At 40.0% G+C, this 19,042-nt stretch overlaps 1 protein-coding gene across 15 annotated transcripts in view; it reads left to right on the top strand.

Annotated features, from left to right (window-relative positions):
* Positions 1-19,042, top strand: part of RALGAPA2 (Ral GTPase activating protein catalytic subunit alpha 2) — a 174,459-nt gene that overhangs the window by 77,841 nt on the left and 77,576 nt on the right. For all 15 annotated transcript variants that reach the window (XR_014513117.1, XR_014513118.1, XR_014513119.1 and 12 more), the window contains 6 exons: positions 11,304-11,432; positions 13,276-13,401; positions 15,023-15,081; positions 16,038-16,146; positions 17,495-17,605; positions 18,315-18,383. Coding sequence is in view for 11 of the 15 variants with exons in the window: in XM_083448518.1 (XP_083304644.1) it covers positions 11,304-11,432; positions 13,276-13,401; positions 15,023-15,081; positions 16,038-16,146; positions 17,495-17,605; positions 18,315-18,383 (603 nt within the window). In the remaining 4 variants the exon portion in view is untranslated. The remainder of the gene's footprint in view (positions 1-11,303; positions 11,433-13,275; positions 13,402-15,022; positions 15,082-16,037; positions 16,147-17,494; positions 17,606-18,314; positions 18,384-19,042) is intronic.

Genomic DNA, 19,042 nt, shown 5'->3' with positions numbered 1-19,042 from the left:
GTCCCACATAATATTTGTTCTTGATAAACCTTTTATCTATATGTTTGGAAGATCTTAACTGGTTTCTTGGGTGTATCATATTTAGCAGACTGATTTGCTAGCCATTTTAAATGTTGACGTTGCTTCGCTACCATGTCTATCATAGAGGGTTTTTAAAATACTTAAGAACGGCAACAAACAGTTTATGAACTGTGTAGCCTGATCTGAAGTTGAGAAAGTAGAGTGTAGTTCTAAAAATCCCACCACAGCTGCCACTTAATTTAAATGTCTCATTCCCTTTTTATAAGGAAAATATGCTAAGCTCTTCAGTGACTGAAATTTTGTCCTTTTCTACATAATTAAGGGCAGGAATTAATCTGCAAAAATGCCAGCTTGTTCATGGTGAGGAACAACTCAGAGTCTTTCTGAGGACAGATGGTAGGTTATCAAGTTACATATATACATGGCAGTAGGTTGAACAAGAATAGGAAGGGGGTACTTTTATAACTGACCTTTCTGTGAACTTGAATCAAGTGAGAGAATATTTTTAACTGATCTTGCAATATTTTATTTTCATCAATACTTTGTTTGCAGTATTTATAGACATTTAAAGAGTTCATCCATTTTATTTTGACATAAACAGGAGATCCTTCCTCCCATTTATGACACTACAGAGCATCATTCTGAATTGCTCTGGTTCTTTCTGCCCTTTTCCATAACAACATCTACACTAAATTATACTGCAATTATATAAACAATAGAAATGCTTCCAGACAAATCTCTCATTTTACATTTTCATTTCAGGTAATTGTTGAATAATTTGGAACCATAATGAACCAAAATTATTTTACACATTTATAGATCAATTATGAAAGAGGAAAGGGGGGACCTGTACAAATTGTAAATCAATTTCTATTGCCATCGCTATGTGCCTTTCTTACTGCTTGTGGTTTTCTAGTTACTGTGTACCTAGCATTCAGTTAAAATGATTGATTTACTAGGCTCTAAGCTTCAAAATGCTGTTTGCTTTTATAGAATTGCATTTTGAAGGAAACAACCTAGTGTATTTGAACTATCTGATTGTGTGTGTGTGTGTGGCAAAATCACTTAAGCATAAAACAGATGTTCATGTTGCTGCTTTCCTGTGAGGAACAATCTTTTCATAATTGCCATTTCACCACATTTTTTCATAAAATGCATATTTGTAATCATTACCGTATTTTTCGCCCCATAGGACGCACTTTCCCCCCTCCAAATATGAAGGGGAAATAATTTTTTTTTATTCGTCCCCCCCCCCCAAAAAAAACGAGGTGCGTCCTATGGGCTGGTGCGCCCTATAGGACGAAAAATACGGTAAATATTTGAATGTTCAGCAGAAAGAAGTTGGTTTGGTTACCTTCACTCAGTCTTAGTCCATAACGTAAATTTGAGCCACAAAGGCTTATCTTTGAGAAAGTCCCCATGAAGGCTTATTTGTGAGTCATACATGCCTTTGACTCTTGGAAATGAATAGAACAAACTTTTGAATAATTAGTCAAAGTGATCCAAAGGAAAATGGTGTATAACTTCCAACCAGGACTAGACTAAAGCTGGCTAAACTTAGGGTAGGTTTGCATAACTGGCTTTATCCCTCAGAAAGGTCATATTCGCAGACATCTTGTGACTATTGATCTAAGTCAGTGGTTTTCAACCAGTGTGCCATGGCACCCTGGGGTGCCTTGAATGATGATCAGGGGAGTTGCGGACAACACTGGCCTCTGCGCTTTCCTTTCCTTCCCTCCCTCCTCTGATGCCCTCTCACGTCTCTGCCTTTCAAAAGCTTGCACAGCTGTCTATTGCAGTAACCCTGGCTATAAGCTCCACAGGCAAATGGTGCCTCTGGGAGGCACCTCTCTTTGGGGCGGGGGGGGGGGCAGCTCAGAGACCAGGGACAGCAGCAGCAGCTGCCCAGAGAACTCCCAAAAACAGGGGAGGGGAGAGGAAGTTGAGGGAGCACAAGGGAGAGGTTGCCAGCTCTGCAGGCAAGGGGTGACATAGCTGGGCTCTTGAGCCCCACAGGGTTCCACAGAAAGAATGCAGTTGATTAAGGGAGCCAATCACTCAAAAAGGTTGAACATCTTTAATCTAAGTGGAAAAGGGTGAATCCAAAACTTCCCACTATCTGTGAATGCCATAACGTACAAATTCAGTAAATCTAATTCTTAAATAATTACTTTCTTTGCATTGGTCTGCAAAAGCAGTGTGCACTGAATGCTTCCTACAAGCCTATCATGTGATTGCGCTCACAATGAGTAAATGGCAAATTCACTTTGTGGTTGGATGTTGCAGCTTTAATTTCTTGGTTTACAGAATTTGAGAATGCATTCAGCTTGATCTGACTTTACTCCTGAGTGCTTTTGATGCACTTAATATCCACATGATATTTTAATAAGTGGGGAAAGGATGTTAGAAATCCTCAGACCTTGTTCTGAGTCCTAGGTTACAACCTGTGTCCTGGGTTATAAAATGTAAAGTTGCATGTTTCTCTATACAAAAATAATTCCCTGCAGTGAGATGCTGAGTAGAACTGCCTCCAACTACACAGACACCTGATCCCAAACTGATGGGAACTGAGCCCCTAGCCACACGGGAGACACAAATCAGCCCTGATTCAACTGACTATCAGAACACCATATCATATTCTGTCATGGAACATTGCAGGCTGGGGCAATAAGAAGGGAGACCTAGAATTAAACAATTATTTACGGCAATTTGACTGTTTAGCCCTGCAGGAAACCCAGCATTTAAAAAGTCCCGTACTAGAGGGATTCAGTACCTTTCATGAACCAGCATTCAAAATCAATCCTAATGGTCGCTATCAAGCAGGCCTGACTTTATATATATATATATATATATAAAACCTCATTTGGCCCTCAAATTGAAATATCCAGCTCCATGCCCTCCTTTAGCCCAATCTTTGCTACTCAGTCTATCCAACTCCAACATTTTATTAATTAACACTTACTTTCCGCCATGTAGAAATAGGAAGGAACTGACAAGCCAATGGTCTCGTCTTTCCAATTGAATGAATGAATGAATCTTTATTTGCGTCAGCCATTGGTCATAGCAATAAAACAATAAAACGTTATACAACGTTTATATATTTTATAGAAATAAAAAGTCAATTATATGAAATACATTTTAGGGTTTTGAATCAATAGTCAAATAGTGGATCCTATTCTGATTGTCCCAGCTAAAAACCTTACAACCTTTGCTGTCACCTGCTCATCTTGATCTGCCAAGAGAAAGGACCCTGTGGCAGTGGTTGGGCGACCCGGAATGGACAATAAAAGAGGGGTGATAATCTCATTCCTCAAGTCTTAATCAAGAGTGCAAGCCAGAAGGGCATGTGCCCCCGATTTGGTACTGCCATCTCCACAGGGACATAAGAGTTTTTCATGTGGAATCTGTTGGAATCGTCTCTCAAGTACAGCCAAGGGCAATACATTCAATCTTGTGAGAGTAAAAGCGTGTCTATATTTTAGAATTGCTAGGTTCTGCAGATAGGGTGCCAGAGAGTCAAAATGGGAAGGAAGGTGGAAAATAGTCATACCATGGGCAAAATTTCCTTATTGTGGCCATGTTGTTCTGACGCTCGATATTGTTTAGGCGCTGACAAATTAGACTGTTTGCTTTACTAAAACCCAAACTGAGTAGCTGTTGTGGTGATAAACCACAAAAGTGAAGTTTTTGTTATATGTTATTACTGTTAACCAGAGGACTATTGCTTTACCTAAATACATGCCTATATTGATTTTTCCTGGTATCAGAGACTGGTATAACTTAAGTCAAGAATCTGGCATACATAGAGTTGCTGATTAAAGGAATTTTCTCTTGTCAGATTAATTGGTGACCCTGTCTAAAGGTTTTTGCCCTGTATTTGCTTGAGGATTGCTCTGTGATTTACTCCTCTGTCTGGCTTCATCTTTAAGGGTCTAATGTTGACTAGTCCTGCCTTGTGCCAGAGGTTGGATGAAGAAGTTCAACTTAACATTGGCCCCCTAATGTCTCAACAAATGAAATGGATTTGTAAAAAATGTTACATGGAAAAAATATGAGAGACATTACACTTCTGTAAAACAAGAAAATCTTTAATAAAGATTTTTTAAAAAAAACATTGGCACCATGTGCTATAAAAATGTACTAAAACTGACTGTCAAATTTCTAATTTGCTTTGATCTACTGTTCAACTCTTCAGGTTGCTCTAAAGCTTTAGGAATATAGATTTGTCAAAAATCATTATCAAACAGATTCTTAATTATTTTATGGTTTCTGCCACACAAATACAATATACTTGGCTCATACCACTGACAAGTGTGCTGTGATTTTACTTACTTACTTTCTTGCTTGCTTGCTTGCTTGCTTACTTAAGTATTTACTTATTTACCTACTTATTTATTTTAAAGGGGTGGTGGTCTTCTTGAGTTGATTTTTTAAAAATGGCATATGCAAAGCAGGAGATCAAAGTGCCTCTCTTTTTTCAGTACTTAGCTGGGCTATTTTGTTTAATTTAAGTTAGCAGATGTTACATAGCATGCAGACAAATTGGAGAGGATTCCAAGGAGTCAGCAAAGATTAGTCTGAGCTTGTAAAGTGTAGCATATTTATCCTAGTGAAAAGATTATGGTACTTTCCAAAGAGCTAAACTGATGTCATAAACATGAAGGGAGTAATTTTGTGGTCTAGAAGGACAATATTATGCATGAGTCCATAATAATTATTATAGCCAGACCCCATTCATTCATACTATTCCTTAACTGCCCTTCACCATAACATCTCAGGGCGGATTACAACAATATAATATAATATACAGCTTTAGAAACAAGTATTGCTTTTATAATTTTTTCAATTTATATAGCACCCTTTAACAGAAGAGCTGTGTACAACATTAGAAACACATTACAAAACTTCAATGATAAAAACATAATAAAAAAACATACTGACTGACAACCAGTAATAAAGTATTCATCAAAATAAAAGTCCACTCCCCCACACTTTCACAGACCATAGATTATTTAACCTGGCCACAGGATTGTGCACCAGCTGAAGTTTCCAAACCGTCTTCAGAGGCAGCTCTACGGATAACACGTTGCAGTAATCTAACCCAGAGCTTAGGTAAAGGTAAAGGGACCCCTGACCGTTAAGTCCGGTCGCGGACAACTCTGGGGTTGCAGCGCTCATCTCACTCTATAGGCCGAGGGAGCCGACGTACAGCTTATGGGTCATGTGACCAGCATGACTCCGGCAAACCAGAGCAGCACACGGAAATGTCGTTTACCTTCCCGCTGGAGCGGTACCTATTTATCTACTTGCGCTTTGACGTGCTTTCAAACTCCTAGGTTGGCAGGAGCAGGGACTGAGCAACGGGAGCTCACCCCGTCGCGGGGATTCGAACCACCGACCTTCTGATTGGAAAGTCCTAGGCTCTGTGGTTTAGACCACAGCACCATCCGCATCCCTAACCTAGAGCTTACCAGAGCATAAATAACAGTAGTTAGGCTGTCCCTGTCCTGATAAGGGCACAGTTGGGCCACCAGCCAAAGTTGATGAAAGGCAGTCCGTGCCCCTGAGGCTCATTGAGCCTCAAGTGACAGCAAAGGATGCAGGAGTACCCCCAAACCATGTACCCACTCCTTCAGAGGGAGTGTAACCCCAGCAACCTTCCAGCCTTCCAGTCTAGGGAACCAGCCACTGATAGTGCCTCAGTCTTCTCTGGCTTGAGTTTCAGTTTGTTGGCTCTCATCCAGTCCATTGCTGAGGCCAGACATTAGTCCAGCACATCCACTGCCCCACCTGCAAATATACAAAAGAGAAGTAGAGCTGTGTGTCAGCATATTGCTGACAGCGTACTCCAGACGTCCAGATGAGCCCTCTCAGCAGTTTCATGTAGGTATTAAACAGGTATTAAACTGCATAGGGAATAGAATTGGACTTAGACAGGAAGACTGTGTTTAGCGTCTTGGGAGAATATTCAGACAGGAGTTAACTGGAGGACTGAGTTTGAGAAGCAGAGCTGTGATTATACCATCTGCTTGGATCTTATTCCAGTCAGGAGGGGAGAGATCTTCTAGGAAGAGAAGACTCCCAAACCAATTAAGAGGGATGTGGTGGTGCCATGGTCTGCTGGAAGTACCTCAGGAGTGTGATTGATAAAAAGTTGGAAAACTGACAGAAAGTACCACCTTGTTTAAGAAGTAATAAACTGTAACACCTATGCAACTAAGTTAAGGAAGTGAAGTGAAATAACTTGAAATAAGCTAAGCATTTATCAGCTAGCCTGGAAACCTGTAACATCTAACGGAAGAGTAATAACTGAAAATAAGCAACTGAACTTTAAAAGAAGCTGCATGTTTACTACCTTCTCTAGAAACCTATAACATCCAGCAGATTTAGCATAATTATTAATAAGTTAACTGTTTCCTGAAAGAACTTTATCTCCTGACAAATCATTTGTTTTACCAACTTGGTCCAGATAATAAATCTTTCTTATTTGTTCAACTTCTGCCTGAGTCTCCAAGTATCAAGGTTTTATCCTCACACAAAAACCAATACAATAACCCATGGGGTTTGTAAAGAGTAGGTGGGATCTGCCATTATTGATGGCAGAATGGTGGGATCCGCTATATTTTTGGTAGCAGTGGTGGGATCTGCTACATTTTGGTGGCAGTGGGATCCGCCACAGGTAAACTTACAGCATGCTATTGCATTTTGCTGATACCTCAGGTGTTTCAGTCCTCTCCTTCTCCTCCCTCACTACCGGGAGCAAAGCCTTGTTGCAGCCTAGCCTTATGTCCAAAGCCAGACTCTCTTCAAACCACAAGCTTTGTTCTTGGCTTGTCCATTGCAGCTGACTTCTCTCCCCTTCCTTCTTTCTTTCTTCCTCACCTTCTCCTTCCCAATGCTCCTTGTTTCTGGACTGAGTTAGTTATTTTGCTTCTGGAGTAGTTAATACTACTCTGTGGAAAAGCACCCACCTGTGTCGCTTTAAAGGGGAATGTTTTTCTATTTTCGAAGCAAGACTTGTCAGATTCATAAGAATCCAGAGAACTGGTGGTTGTGGAAAGTGGGAAGTCACTTTTAGTTGAGTAGTCAGCCACCTGGTTAAAGCCAGGACCTTTCACCATTTAGACAAGTGGAAGGATTATCTTAAACAACTAAATCCTTCTTGAAACATCCAAGCCTATCTAGTTGCTTGGCAATTAGTCCAAAAAGCATGATATAAAGGGTTCCTCCAGTTCCTTCTAATCTAGGACAGTTAACTGCTACATCTTAGTCCCCTTTCCCATCTCTCCCTTTTCTATTTCCATAATCATGGCCACCTCTGGCTCTCACTTGCTACTTTACAAGTAACTTTTTTCCCTTCCTGGGTCTTTTGCTGTTATATAGAAAAGTGGGATCTCTAAAATTCTACCTCATAACTCCATCCTTAGAAGACTTTCTGCCTCTAGCCTTTCTCCTTTGTTTATGCAACAGTAAATAAGCACCTTGCCAAATATGTGTTTGTGCACATGTGGGTCCAGACACACTAACAGACCTGAAAGACTATAATGCACAGAATGTCTTGTGTCACCTTTATGACTTGAACCTTTAAAGATGTTGAGCCAGAACTTATTTCTTTGGTGTTTATTATAAATGTGTATCCTGATTTTCTATTGCCATGCTTAAGGCAGCTAAAATAATTCCCCTGAGATATAACTGTGGCAATACATAAGTACAAAATTATAAGGATCAATATAAAAATCTTACAGCAATTCATAATAATGACTAAAAGAGGAAGAATCACCCCTTGTCTGCTGCTGCCAGGTATTGGTGTTGAAGAGCCACAACTTAGATGGTAAATGGAGGTCTATTCTGGGTTCGGCCATGGAAGTAACAGGGTGCATTTCAGTGGGTCCTAGACAGGAGAACATCCTGGTGAATTGTGTCCATTGGTCCTTTATCTTTCAACAAAATTATCGGATGATTAAAAGATAATGGGATTTAAAGAAAAAGTTAGAAGACTTGAGCCCTATTCTCTCTCTGTGTGTGTGTCTTTTAAAATGAAGAGGTAAAGATGTGGCTTCACCTGATTCTACTTGGGTATGTTCCAGAATATTTCTGGTAAAATTCAAAGAGTTGAAAATAGTTTTTTTGTTATGTGGACACAACTTTCATGAAAATAGAGCAAGGGTTAGTACTTACTAATCTTTAAAAAATCTACTCTCTGTTGTCTCTCATGCCAAGATTCATGAGTCTTTTTATTGCAGCATGTGTCAATAGAGATGTCGTCCCATCTGCTGCTGTATGGCTTGTTCAGACACTAGGCGCACAACACAATACTTACCTCTCAGTAATTACAGGTGTGTTGTGAGGAGCCCAATGCATTAATCAGCCCCTTAATTATGGAAAAGGTGGGTCTTTTGTTCTGTTTTCAGAGCAGGAGTTTACCAGCCACTTTATGAGCTCCAGCATCCATCTGCTCATTCTTTTAGAATGTTTGCATTGACTGATATTGCCTTTAAAATGTATTGTGGGAAGTGATTAAAACCAGTTTGAACATTAACCTGTGTAGTGTTTCAAAGGTGAAAATGCTGCCTGCAATGATGCTAAAATGTGTTTACCTTTTAAACATTATTTGTGTAAAAACATGTATCAGGTTGGCTTATGATACTATAAGATGAGGTTTTGCAATCTTCATGCTTCAGCTATACAACGTAGCAATGTTGTGTAATATTCTAATATTTCCTGAGGAGCAAATGTCATATGTAAGACCTGGAGACTGCTTACACATTGGAAAACTTAATTCAGAGGAGGAGAACATAATTTTTTGACATGATTTTACTACTCAAACTGATTTTTATGTGAGATTCTCATTTCAGAAGGATTTTTCTTAATGTTTTTCTTGTAATGTGTATTTTTCTTTTTCTTCATTCCTTGCTCTGTAATATGACTCTGGCATAGGCAGTGAAACTGATTTTGGATGTAGGGAATAGCACTGCAGAATTCTTTTTTAAAAAATAAAATAAAAAAGAAGAACAAAACAAAAAACACAAACTAGTCCCTTTACCTATATTACCTATATCTATACCTATATCTTTATCCTATCTTAGACAGGTGAATGTTTTTCTGATATGGGTAGTACTCCTGGTCAATAAGAGGCTGAATAAAATCAAAACTGTTGGTGGCAAAACTGGTACCCAGTAAGTCCTCCTTTTCAGTTTGGAGCAGTTTCTTGCCCCCTCCATGCTCCGTTTCAAATAGTCTCCCTGTTAAACAGGGTCTGGTGGCCTTTCTTTTCAGGAGCAAGAAGTAGAACTTGAGCAGAACCATGATGAATGGACAGTTCCTTGAAGAAGTTTAAGAGGCAAAGCACGTTGTAGGTGTACTAATGCCCTCTGTTCACCAATTTTCACTCCTATCTTAAGGTGGACAAAGAGATCCCAGATTGCTAGGCACTGAAGTCGTAAGAACAGAAGAAGAACTTTGCTGTATTCAAACAAAGGCCCATGTAGTCCAGCATTCTGTTCTCACAGGGGCCAACTAGATGCCTATGGGAAGCCTGCAAACAGGACCTGAGTGCAACTGTACTCTTCCCTCCACCTTAAGATTTCAAGCAACACTGCCTCCAACAGTGGAGGTAGAACATAGCCATTATGACTAGTAGACACTGATAGTACTATCGTCCATGAATTTTTCTAATCCTCTCTTTAAAGTACAAGTTCTTGGAGCAGTCAGAACAGGAACAGACCTCAGTGAAAAGAAAAACATGACATGGGCTGTGAATAGCTGTACAGACAATAAAGTTAACAGACTACACAAGGCAAATGGACATCATTGATTCCATAACTCAGTGGTACATGCCTGCGAAGCAGAAAGTTTCTGGTTCAGCTTCTGCCAAATCCAGTTAACAGGATCATAGGAAATACCTCTGCCTAAAATCCTGGAGAACTGCTTCCAGTCAGAGTAGATAATGTCCGCACATTGTTGTTCAACATCTTTATAAATGACTTGAATGAAGGTATTGAGAGGATACTCATCAAATTTGCAGGTGACACCAAACTGGGAGGTGTAGCCAATGCTAGGGAATATAGAATCGGGATTCAGAATACCTTAACAGATTGGAGAACTGGGCTGAAATTCACAACATGAATTTCAGTAGGGACAAATGTACCGTTCTGTACCCAGCTGCACAAATATAAGATGGGGGACACCTGGGTACACATGTGAAAAGGATCATGGGGTCTTAGTAGACCACAAGCATTAAGATGAGCCAACAGTGTGATGCAGCAGCAAAAGAAGCTAATGCCAATCTAGGCTGCAGCAACAAAAGTATAGTGTCGCAATCACATAGTACCTAACTATTGTGCCTTGGTCAGACCACCCTTGGAGTACTGTGTCGAGTTCTGGGTGTCACAATTTAAGAAGGATAAGCTGGAATGTGTGCAGAGGATGGTGACCAAGATGGTCTGGAAACCAAGCCTTATGAGGAGCCATTGAGGGAATTGAGTATGTTTAGCCTAGTAAAAAGGTGACTGAAAGGAGATGTGATAGCCACCTTCAAATATCTAAAAGGCTGTCACATGAAGGATGGAGCGAGCTTGTTTTCTCTTGTTCTGGGAGCTAGGACCCAAGCCAATGGCCTCAAGTTATAAGAAAGAAGATTCCAACTAAACATCAGGAATAAATTTCTGATAGTAAGAGCTGTTTGACAGTGGAACAGATTCCTTCGGAAGGTGGATGACTCTCCTTCATGAGTTACTACTTTGGCAATCTTTTTTCCACTGTGTATCTCTGTGTGCTGCAGGTAGAATGAGTTTATAAGTTTTTGTGGCTCCTGTTTTTGTATCTTCTGGTTTCGATAATGAAGCTCATAGCAAAAATGCTTCATTTTCTCATTAAAGCCTTTCCTATGTAATCTTTCCCTTTCTCCCCTTCCAGTTATTAAAAGAATTTGATGGCCATCTGTCATGTATGATCTAGCTGAGATTCCTTCATTGCAGGGGGTGAGACCTGGTGCCCCTTCCAACTGTACAGTTCTATGATTCTATTGCTGTACTACATGAACAAACAGCCTGACCAATAAGGCAGATTTCTACATTCTTCCTGGGTCCATCTAAGTATGGGTCAGCTGCTTTTCAACTCAAATGCTGGATCTAGGCTAGTAAAAGAAGGAAGAATCCTTTTATTATTAATGTTTGAAACCCTTGCATGGGTATGGAATAATGACACTGCTGTCAATTGGAAAAGTTCTTAGTGTTTGTAACTAATCTGGCCTTAACAAGTTCAAAACTTTTTCTCCTTTTCAGGATGTTTTAAATACTGTGATCAGACACTGTCCCCCCTGCTTTTTCTTCCTGGGTTTACCTGGCTTCACTTTGCTAATAGGAGACTTCATAACAGCTGCATCCAGAGTCCTGAGTACAAACATGTTGGAGGTAAGTATGGCAATGTTCGGTGTCCTGTTCCTATGAGAGTGCACAATTGTTAGCAAGGTTCAGATTTCTCTACTCTTAACAGGTGTTGACTCATTAGCACAATGTGAAGCTGGGCTCTTGGGGCAGACAGCATGGCAGCTGATGTGTGAAATTGTAGGATAAGGTGACATCCTAGTCTTGCAAAGGTGTTTCATCAAAAGGACAAAATGTGAGAAATCATATCCCCACTAATACTGCAGCACATTTGCACTCTAAAAGCAAGGGTTGGGTTTCAGAATGTTATTAAGTTTTTGTTATACATGAACATTACAAATGTGTACTGGCATATGTGCTGTAAAGGATTGGAGCAAGGACTGGTTTTTTTAAAATATCCATGTTAGATACAGTAATAGCCCAAGCATAGTATCATGAGAACTAAATGAACAGGGACGGCCTTACCATTTCTTAGTGCCCAATATTGCCATAGAGGTTTGTGTGGTACAGCTGAAGATGGTAGCTATGGAGGAGTTACGTTGTTTAAGGGAATTTGTACGTTAACAATAACCATACACTATTAATATAGTTTACCTTTGATGAAACATGTAGATGTGTATCTTCATTGTGATTTTTTGTCATTGTGACAACATGATGCACGTAAATACAGATTTTGCTAATTCAAAAATGTAACCACATTGGGCCTTGATCTTACTGGTATATGTAATGCTCATTAATTATATGGTAGCTTGTCATATGAGCATATGTGTCTTTAGAAATAGCCAGATATACTCAGAATTATAATAACTTGTGTTTGCTGGTGAAATGAAGCGGCAAGGCCAGTTTTTATAGCCATGTTTGTATAGGAGAGTCGCCATGTGAAATGATACTGCCTGCACTGGGATTTTTCTGTTTTGATTGCCAGTACTAAGCAACCTCTCTGTTGTAAGGTATTTTACATTTGCTGTTTAGCTGGTCATCCAAGCCAGCAAAGAAAATCATGTTGAAATATAGATGTTTTTAGAAGAATTTTAAATTGGGCCTTGCTGCCATCTGGACACCAGAGATGAATAATCTTTTTTTTAAAATGAAAATGAAACGAATTAGTTCAAAGTGTCCCCATTTTTATCTGAAATTTGGCAGCTCTAATCCTAGGGAGGGATGGCAGAATGCATCAAAACCCTGTGTCATTTGAATGAAAAGAATCTAAGTTAAAAGTAGCTGAAGAAAGGCAGGTGGGAATTCCTATTGAAATTGGGGTTTTTTTGGGGGGGGGTTGAACAAAATTAAAACAAATGGAAAATGAAATGAATGAAATTTTAATACGAATGGGGAAATTATTATTTTTTCCTTGCATGTCTAATAAGAACACTAGATTTACAAGCAGCTAGTGCTATTTTATACAGCGTTTTAAGGGGAGAAGTATATATTCAGACTTCGGTTTGATCCAAAGTTTGCATGTAGAAGGCATCACACATGCACTATTTTTCCTCCCCCTGTAGCCACCTATACCCTCTGAAAACCCTCTCTAGTGGCTTGGCAGCCTTCCTGGTCAGCTTGGACTGTGTCGTGGGGGCCTGCAATAGGAGAGGAACCTATTTTAATGTCTCGTTTCCATCTGCAGCATGTGAGATGTCTCCAAGATGCAGGGCATCAAGTCAAGTTATCACAATACTAATCCTTCCTTCATCGTTTCCTTGCAGAAGGAGAATGCTAAAATTAAAATAAGCAGCAGACACAGAATATTTATGCAGGTTATGAGTTATTTTCTCTGCTTCACCTACAATGCTGGAGAAAACGTTACTGGGTTTTTATTAATTGACAAGATTACCTACTTTTTTCCCTTTTCCTTTTTCTGTTTTGCTTATAGGCCCCACGCTTAGAAGCACATACCATTCTTGGTTCTCTGGTTTGCTTTCCTAACCTCTATCAAGAAATCCCATTATTGCAACCCATTGCTGAAGCAGAAATCATCACAGGAACTACAGGTGTCAAAGTAAATGTTTTCACTGTTAGCTGGTTTCTATTTTACAAATTGGGGGAGTCATGTGTACCTTCCATTTCTTCTCTCTTACTCTTGTGATGGGGCTTATGCAAACTGGAGAAGCCTTGCCCCATCTAGTGGGAGGAGCCTCCCCCCATACTAAAGCTAAGACACCTAGAAATGTCATGGTTACAAAATAGAGAAGAGAGGACAGAGGGTCTTTTTCAAGATTCAAAATACTTATTTGCCAGAGATACACGGCAGATGCTGTATCTTCCAATGTATTCACTTGGCTACTTCATTATCTCACCTTGGTTTCCCCAGCTGTTTTTCAATGTAGAGGATCACATACCTCTCAACTCTTGGGGCATCCCATTTTGTCGCACGAGCATGGCACTCCAAACCACACATTTTGGGGCGCTGTGATTTCGTGCTGTGCTCACCCCGAAAAGTGCTTTTTCAGGGTCATGATCTCACACAGTGCCCCAAAACGCACAATTTTAGGCCCCTGGAAAAAGCATGTCTTTCAGGGCTGTGATCTCATGCATGTCATGTGATTTGTGTGGGAGCACAGCCCCAAAAGACGTGCAGTGAAGTTTTTCGCCTCAGTGTGTTAGAGGGTATGTTATCATATGTACTGAGGTAAGGAAGGTTTGTGCACAGCAGATGCAATTGAGCAATTTAGTTGAACTAAACTTGTTTAGTGGAATAAGAGAATAGGAAGTTAAAAAAAATAGAAGGTTTTTTAAAAATGGCATCCATCCAAGCCTGCAATTCCTGGAGGAAGCATTTGCGTATGGGGCAATAAATTTGTACTGGGGCAGTGACAGTGAATGCCACCAAACAAATTGATCTCATCCCCCCTACTCTCGTGCTTCTTTAGGATCTTACAGAGGTTTCTTGGTAAGTGCAGAAATGGCTGCAGCATGTATAGAAATCAGATTTCAGCCCTAAAAAAACAATTACAAAACATAGGTAAAGGTAAAGGGACCCCTGACCATTAGGTCCAGTCGTGAACGACTCTGGCTTGCTGCGCTCATCTCGCGTTACTGGCCGAGGGAGCCGGCATACAGCTTCCGGGTCATGTGGCCAGCATGACTAAGCCGCTTCTGGCGAACCAGAGCAGCGCACGGAAATGCCGTTTACCTTCCCGCCGGAGCGGTACCTATTTATCTACCTGCACTTTGATGTGCTTTCGAACTGCTAGGTGGGCAGGAGCAGGGACTGAGCAACGGGAGCTCACCCCATTGCGGGGATTCGAACCGCCGACCTTCTGATCGGCAAGTCCTAGGCTCTGTGGTTTAACTTACAGCGCCACCCGCGTCCCTAATACAAAACATACCAGTTGCCTAAAGGATAGGGGAGCCCATTGTATATTTGGCAGCATTTTGAGAGGAAGGGTGTGAATTAATTGCATTAATGAATTAATTGCAGAATTTCCACTAAGAACAAGAGAAAGAATGATTACAGATGGGTTAACAAAACAAAACCGTTTAAATATTTTAAGTAATAAAATTGAGATCAATGAAATTTGCTCCATTTTACTATATTTGACTAAGGGTAGAAATTAGAGTTCTTCTGCAATATATTTGTTTGAAGTAAATTGCTTACTGTCATGATTTTTTTATTGTAGTGCTACCTCATAAATATTCTTTTGAAGAATGCTGCAAATGAACCAAGTGAAGCTTCAAGGTAACTACTGAATAGAACAGAAAATATTATGGAATATAAATTGAAGAATAAATTATTTGTGTAGAAGGGTTATAATTGCCTGATGTTATTGTTACTTTGTCCGCTGTAACTAAAGTGCAGTCATAAACCCAGAAAGTGGGTTACAACTGGAAATATTCCTCAGGGTCTTGCGAAAGAACAGTGTTAAACAACAACTCCTTCTACCGGTCCACAATAGAAAGTGTCCTCTCATATTGTATCACAGTGTGGTACGTTGACAGCCACGGACAGAAAGTCTTTACAGAGGGTGGTGAACACAGCACATGATATCATAGGCTGTCCCTTCATCCCGCTAGATGACATCACTTTAGGAGAGCGAGAAAAATTCTTAGGGACGAGTCACACCCCAACCAGCACCTCTTTAATCTTCTACCTTCAGGCAGGAGATATAGAAGTATAATCAGTCGTACCAACAGGCTAAAAAACAGTTTCTATCCGTGGGCTGTTAGGCTGCTGAACGGAAAATAATATAGTGCAACTGACTGGTGTGTTGTGCAACAAGCACACAGAGTGCAATGAAATTGAGTGGTTGGGGGGGAGGCTCAGTTAATTTCATTGTACACAGGTTGTACATTGACAATAAAGGTATTATTATTATTATTATTATTATTATTATTATTATTAATTATTTACCACTTGACTCTACTCAGTGGCTGACAAAGTGATGCTTCCTTTGTTAGTGTCGCTATAACAGCACTAGCATAGGAATCATTGGCCAAACAAGACCAAAGGAAGCTGCTGTGCCAGAACTATAGTTGGATTTAGGATCGTCCTGTATAAGAGTATAGATTGTCACATAATACAGCAACCATCTGAATTCACATGTGTTGCTGTCTTTTTACAATTCAGTTGTTCATAGAACTGAAAAATAAGAGGGACATGATGGCTTACTGACTTGTATATTTCTTGCTTTCAAGGTGTTTAGCTCTTTGCTGCCTTGGGCTTTGGATATGTGAGGAACTTGTGCAATGTACAAACCATCCCCAAATAAAGGATGCAATGAATGTTTTAGGTGTGACACTAAAGGTACCAGTATGACACAAGTTTGTATGACTTGATTGTGCAAAATTGTGGGGTTTGACTTCAACCAAAGAGTGTTTTAAATACTTCAAATATTTTATTAAGCTGTTTGGAAGATTCTCAAATTCAGTCTGTCAACACAAATTATGAAGTTTTGTAAATTAAACCATTTGCTATGTACTTAAGACAATAAAATGCTTGCTGAGACATTTCTGAAAGAAACGTTCCAATTTAAGTCCCTGTTGCATTGCAGCTAACAACTTGATTCCAATATTTCTCACTGCATCTATTGTTTTCTGATGAAAATGTCGAGGAAAACATAGAATTTCTTGACATGATTTTTTTTAACTAAACAAAAAAATGTGTTTCCAAGGTGCCAGAGGAAGGAAGTCATCTAAGAAGCACCTCCTCTTGACAATAGGCAGGGTCACATTGCATGAACTGCATATTAATAAATATCTGCAACAAACACTCAGCATTCCACACTGCCTTTGCCTGCGTAGCAGGTAACAGGTAGGAGGCGGAAGCTCTTAGTTGAGTCCATTCTTTTGCTCTTCTCTCTCACACGCGCACATACTTTTTTTCATAAGAGGAAAAAGAAGACAACTAGTTATTTTTATTTTCTATCCCTTTCCTTAGTTCCTTCCTTAAGGAAAAAATTCTCCATTAAGCCTACCTCAGGAAAGGCACGTACCCCAAACCTACAATTTCCAGATACCTTTACCAAACAATCAGTCCTCAGTCCTCTACACAGTAGTAGATCAGTAGCTGGCTGACATGACAGAATCTTGCAGTGATCAAGGTTCAGAGTCTGAGGCTATAGCACCTCCTGTTATGGAGTCATACAGGGTTTTGGGTTCTGACAGGAGCTCACAGAGCCATCTTCCATACCACCAGCACCTGCAGAGTCAGAGCCAAGACCTTTACAGACATGTGAGCTTGAGGAAACAAATGCTTTTCACAGCACCACCAGTCCAACAGTGCCATGAGTACACCCGGGAGAGACTATGGAACACAGAAGGAGTGCCCATGTTTAGACAAGATGGTTGTACCTTTAAAATGAAAGTTATCTACATAAAGGCAGAGTCTGGGAGAGCTAGCCTGGGAGCAGAGGCCTATGAAACAGAGATATCTGTGGTCTTCCAACTGGGGCTATCGTGCATCAGTCCTGAACACAGCGTTGACAGATATGAGCCTGCTCTCCTACTCTTCATTGTGGGAAGGGGTGTTCTCCAAACTGGACTAATTAAACAAGAATCTGTAGTAACTATTTGCAGTATCTGAAATGTTTCCAGTTTGTTTGTATTCCCTTTTGTTGGTTCGTTATGGGTGTTTTGTTTCTTCTTCTTTTTAGTTTTGCAACAAACAGGTAGCACAGGAAGCCTGTGATGTCTTTCAGTTACTGACCTCCTATTGGGAAAAACTTGAGAAATACAAATCTTCGCTACCCAGAAAAATTATTGAAGTATGTTTATCTCTTTAAAATTTGTGTGTTGTTTTCAGTAACAGATATACCGTACTATGCCTAATTATGTACTAAAACTTACCATGTATAAGACAAGCTTTTTTTTTAGCCCTTAATTCACCACCGCTGAGGGACATAGACAGGAAAGTCAGGGCAAGTGAGTGAGTGATAGCTAGCGATAGGGAGCAGGAGATGGGGTCCAAGCAGAACCAGCAGCTAGAGCTAGAAGACCCTCTATTTTGGACTAATTTTTTTAGTGAAAAACATTGTCTTATACACAAAAAATATGGTGATATCTTATTCAGACAACAGAGTACAGATCTAAGTATATATTTAGTATACATCTACAGGCACAACTGATGTAATTTAGTTATATGGTATTAGCTGAATTGTTGGCCCAAAGCATGATGACTTTGTAAAACTAGATTTAAATTGTAAGCAGAGTAAGCAGGTTTGCATGATGTGTGCTTAATTTGTGTGTTTCTCGTTGTAAGATTTGGAAAGATTATTCTCCCCACCCCCCTTTTCTGTAGTACTAGAGAAGTGGAGGGAAAGATGAACGGGACACATGGGAGATAGTAGGGGTTTATTTTCTTATGAACAAGGTCAGCTTCAAATTTCACTAACACTTTTGACACCTGCTTCAAGAATGACTTTGGAAAATAGAACATGTCTGTAAATTTATCCTTCTGCATTTGGATTTACACAGATCCTTGTGGCCACAATTGCATTTCTGTTGCCTAGTGCAGAATACTCCTCTGTGGAAGGTGATAAAAAGGTATGGAATATTAAACTGTCAATGGTTTGTCCTGGTATGATGGTTTTTACTGTGGAGTTAATATTTAAACACTGTTCCCATGATCCAGTGGTGGGTGGGAGTATGAAAACATACAGTGTATATTTCCCAGGCTGAAAAATCCAATCTAAAACCTGTTGCTATAGAGCCATGCCCTCAGTCATCTGGGCTTGAATAGCTGTGGCATTGTTCTTCCTTCAAACTGCAAAAATGATGATTAGCAGTTCTTCAAAACAATTGGACTGATAGTGATGGCATTTGTTCACAGCCAGACCAAAAAAGAGAACCTCTTCTCAGTCTATTAAACAAAGGCACAAAAAACACAAGTGTGTGTATAAAGTGATGTGCCTTTTATAACTATTGTGTAAGGTGTATATACATATTGGTATGACGTAGGTTCAGGCTGTTTGAGGACTGAATTTTCCCATATGGACCTCCCTGGGCTCCGAGATCTTCAGTGGAGGCCCTTTTCTCAGTCCCACCACCCTCACAGGCATACCTGGTGAGGACATAAGAGACGGCTTTGGAGCTCCCTTCCTAGAGAAGTTAGATGGGTGCCATTCAACTGGCAGGTGAGGACTGTTTTATTCCAGCAGAACTGGCTGCTTTGGAACACAAAAACTTGGGCCTTGAAAGACCTT

Source organism: Podarcis tiliguerta (genome assembly GCF_965153285.1).
Source record: "Podarcis tiliguerta genome assembly, chromosome: 7".
Classification (NCBI taxonomy): domain Eukaryota; kingdom Metazoa; phylum Chordata; class Lepidosauria; order Squamata; family Lacertidae; genus Podarcis; species Podarcis tiliguerta.
This window is presented reverse-complemented; position numbering and strand designations above follow the sequence as displayed.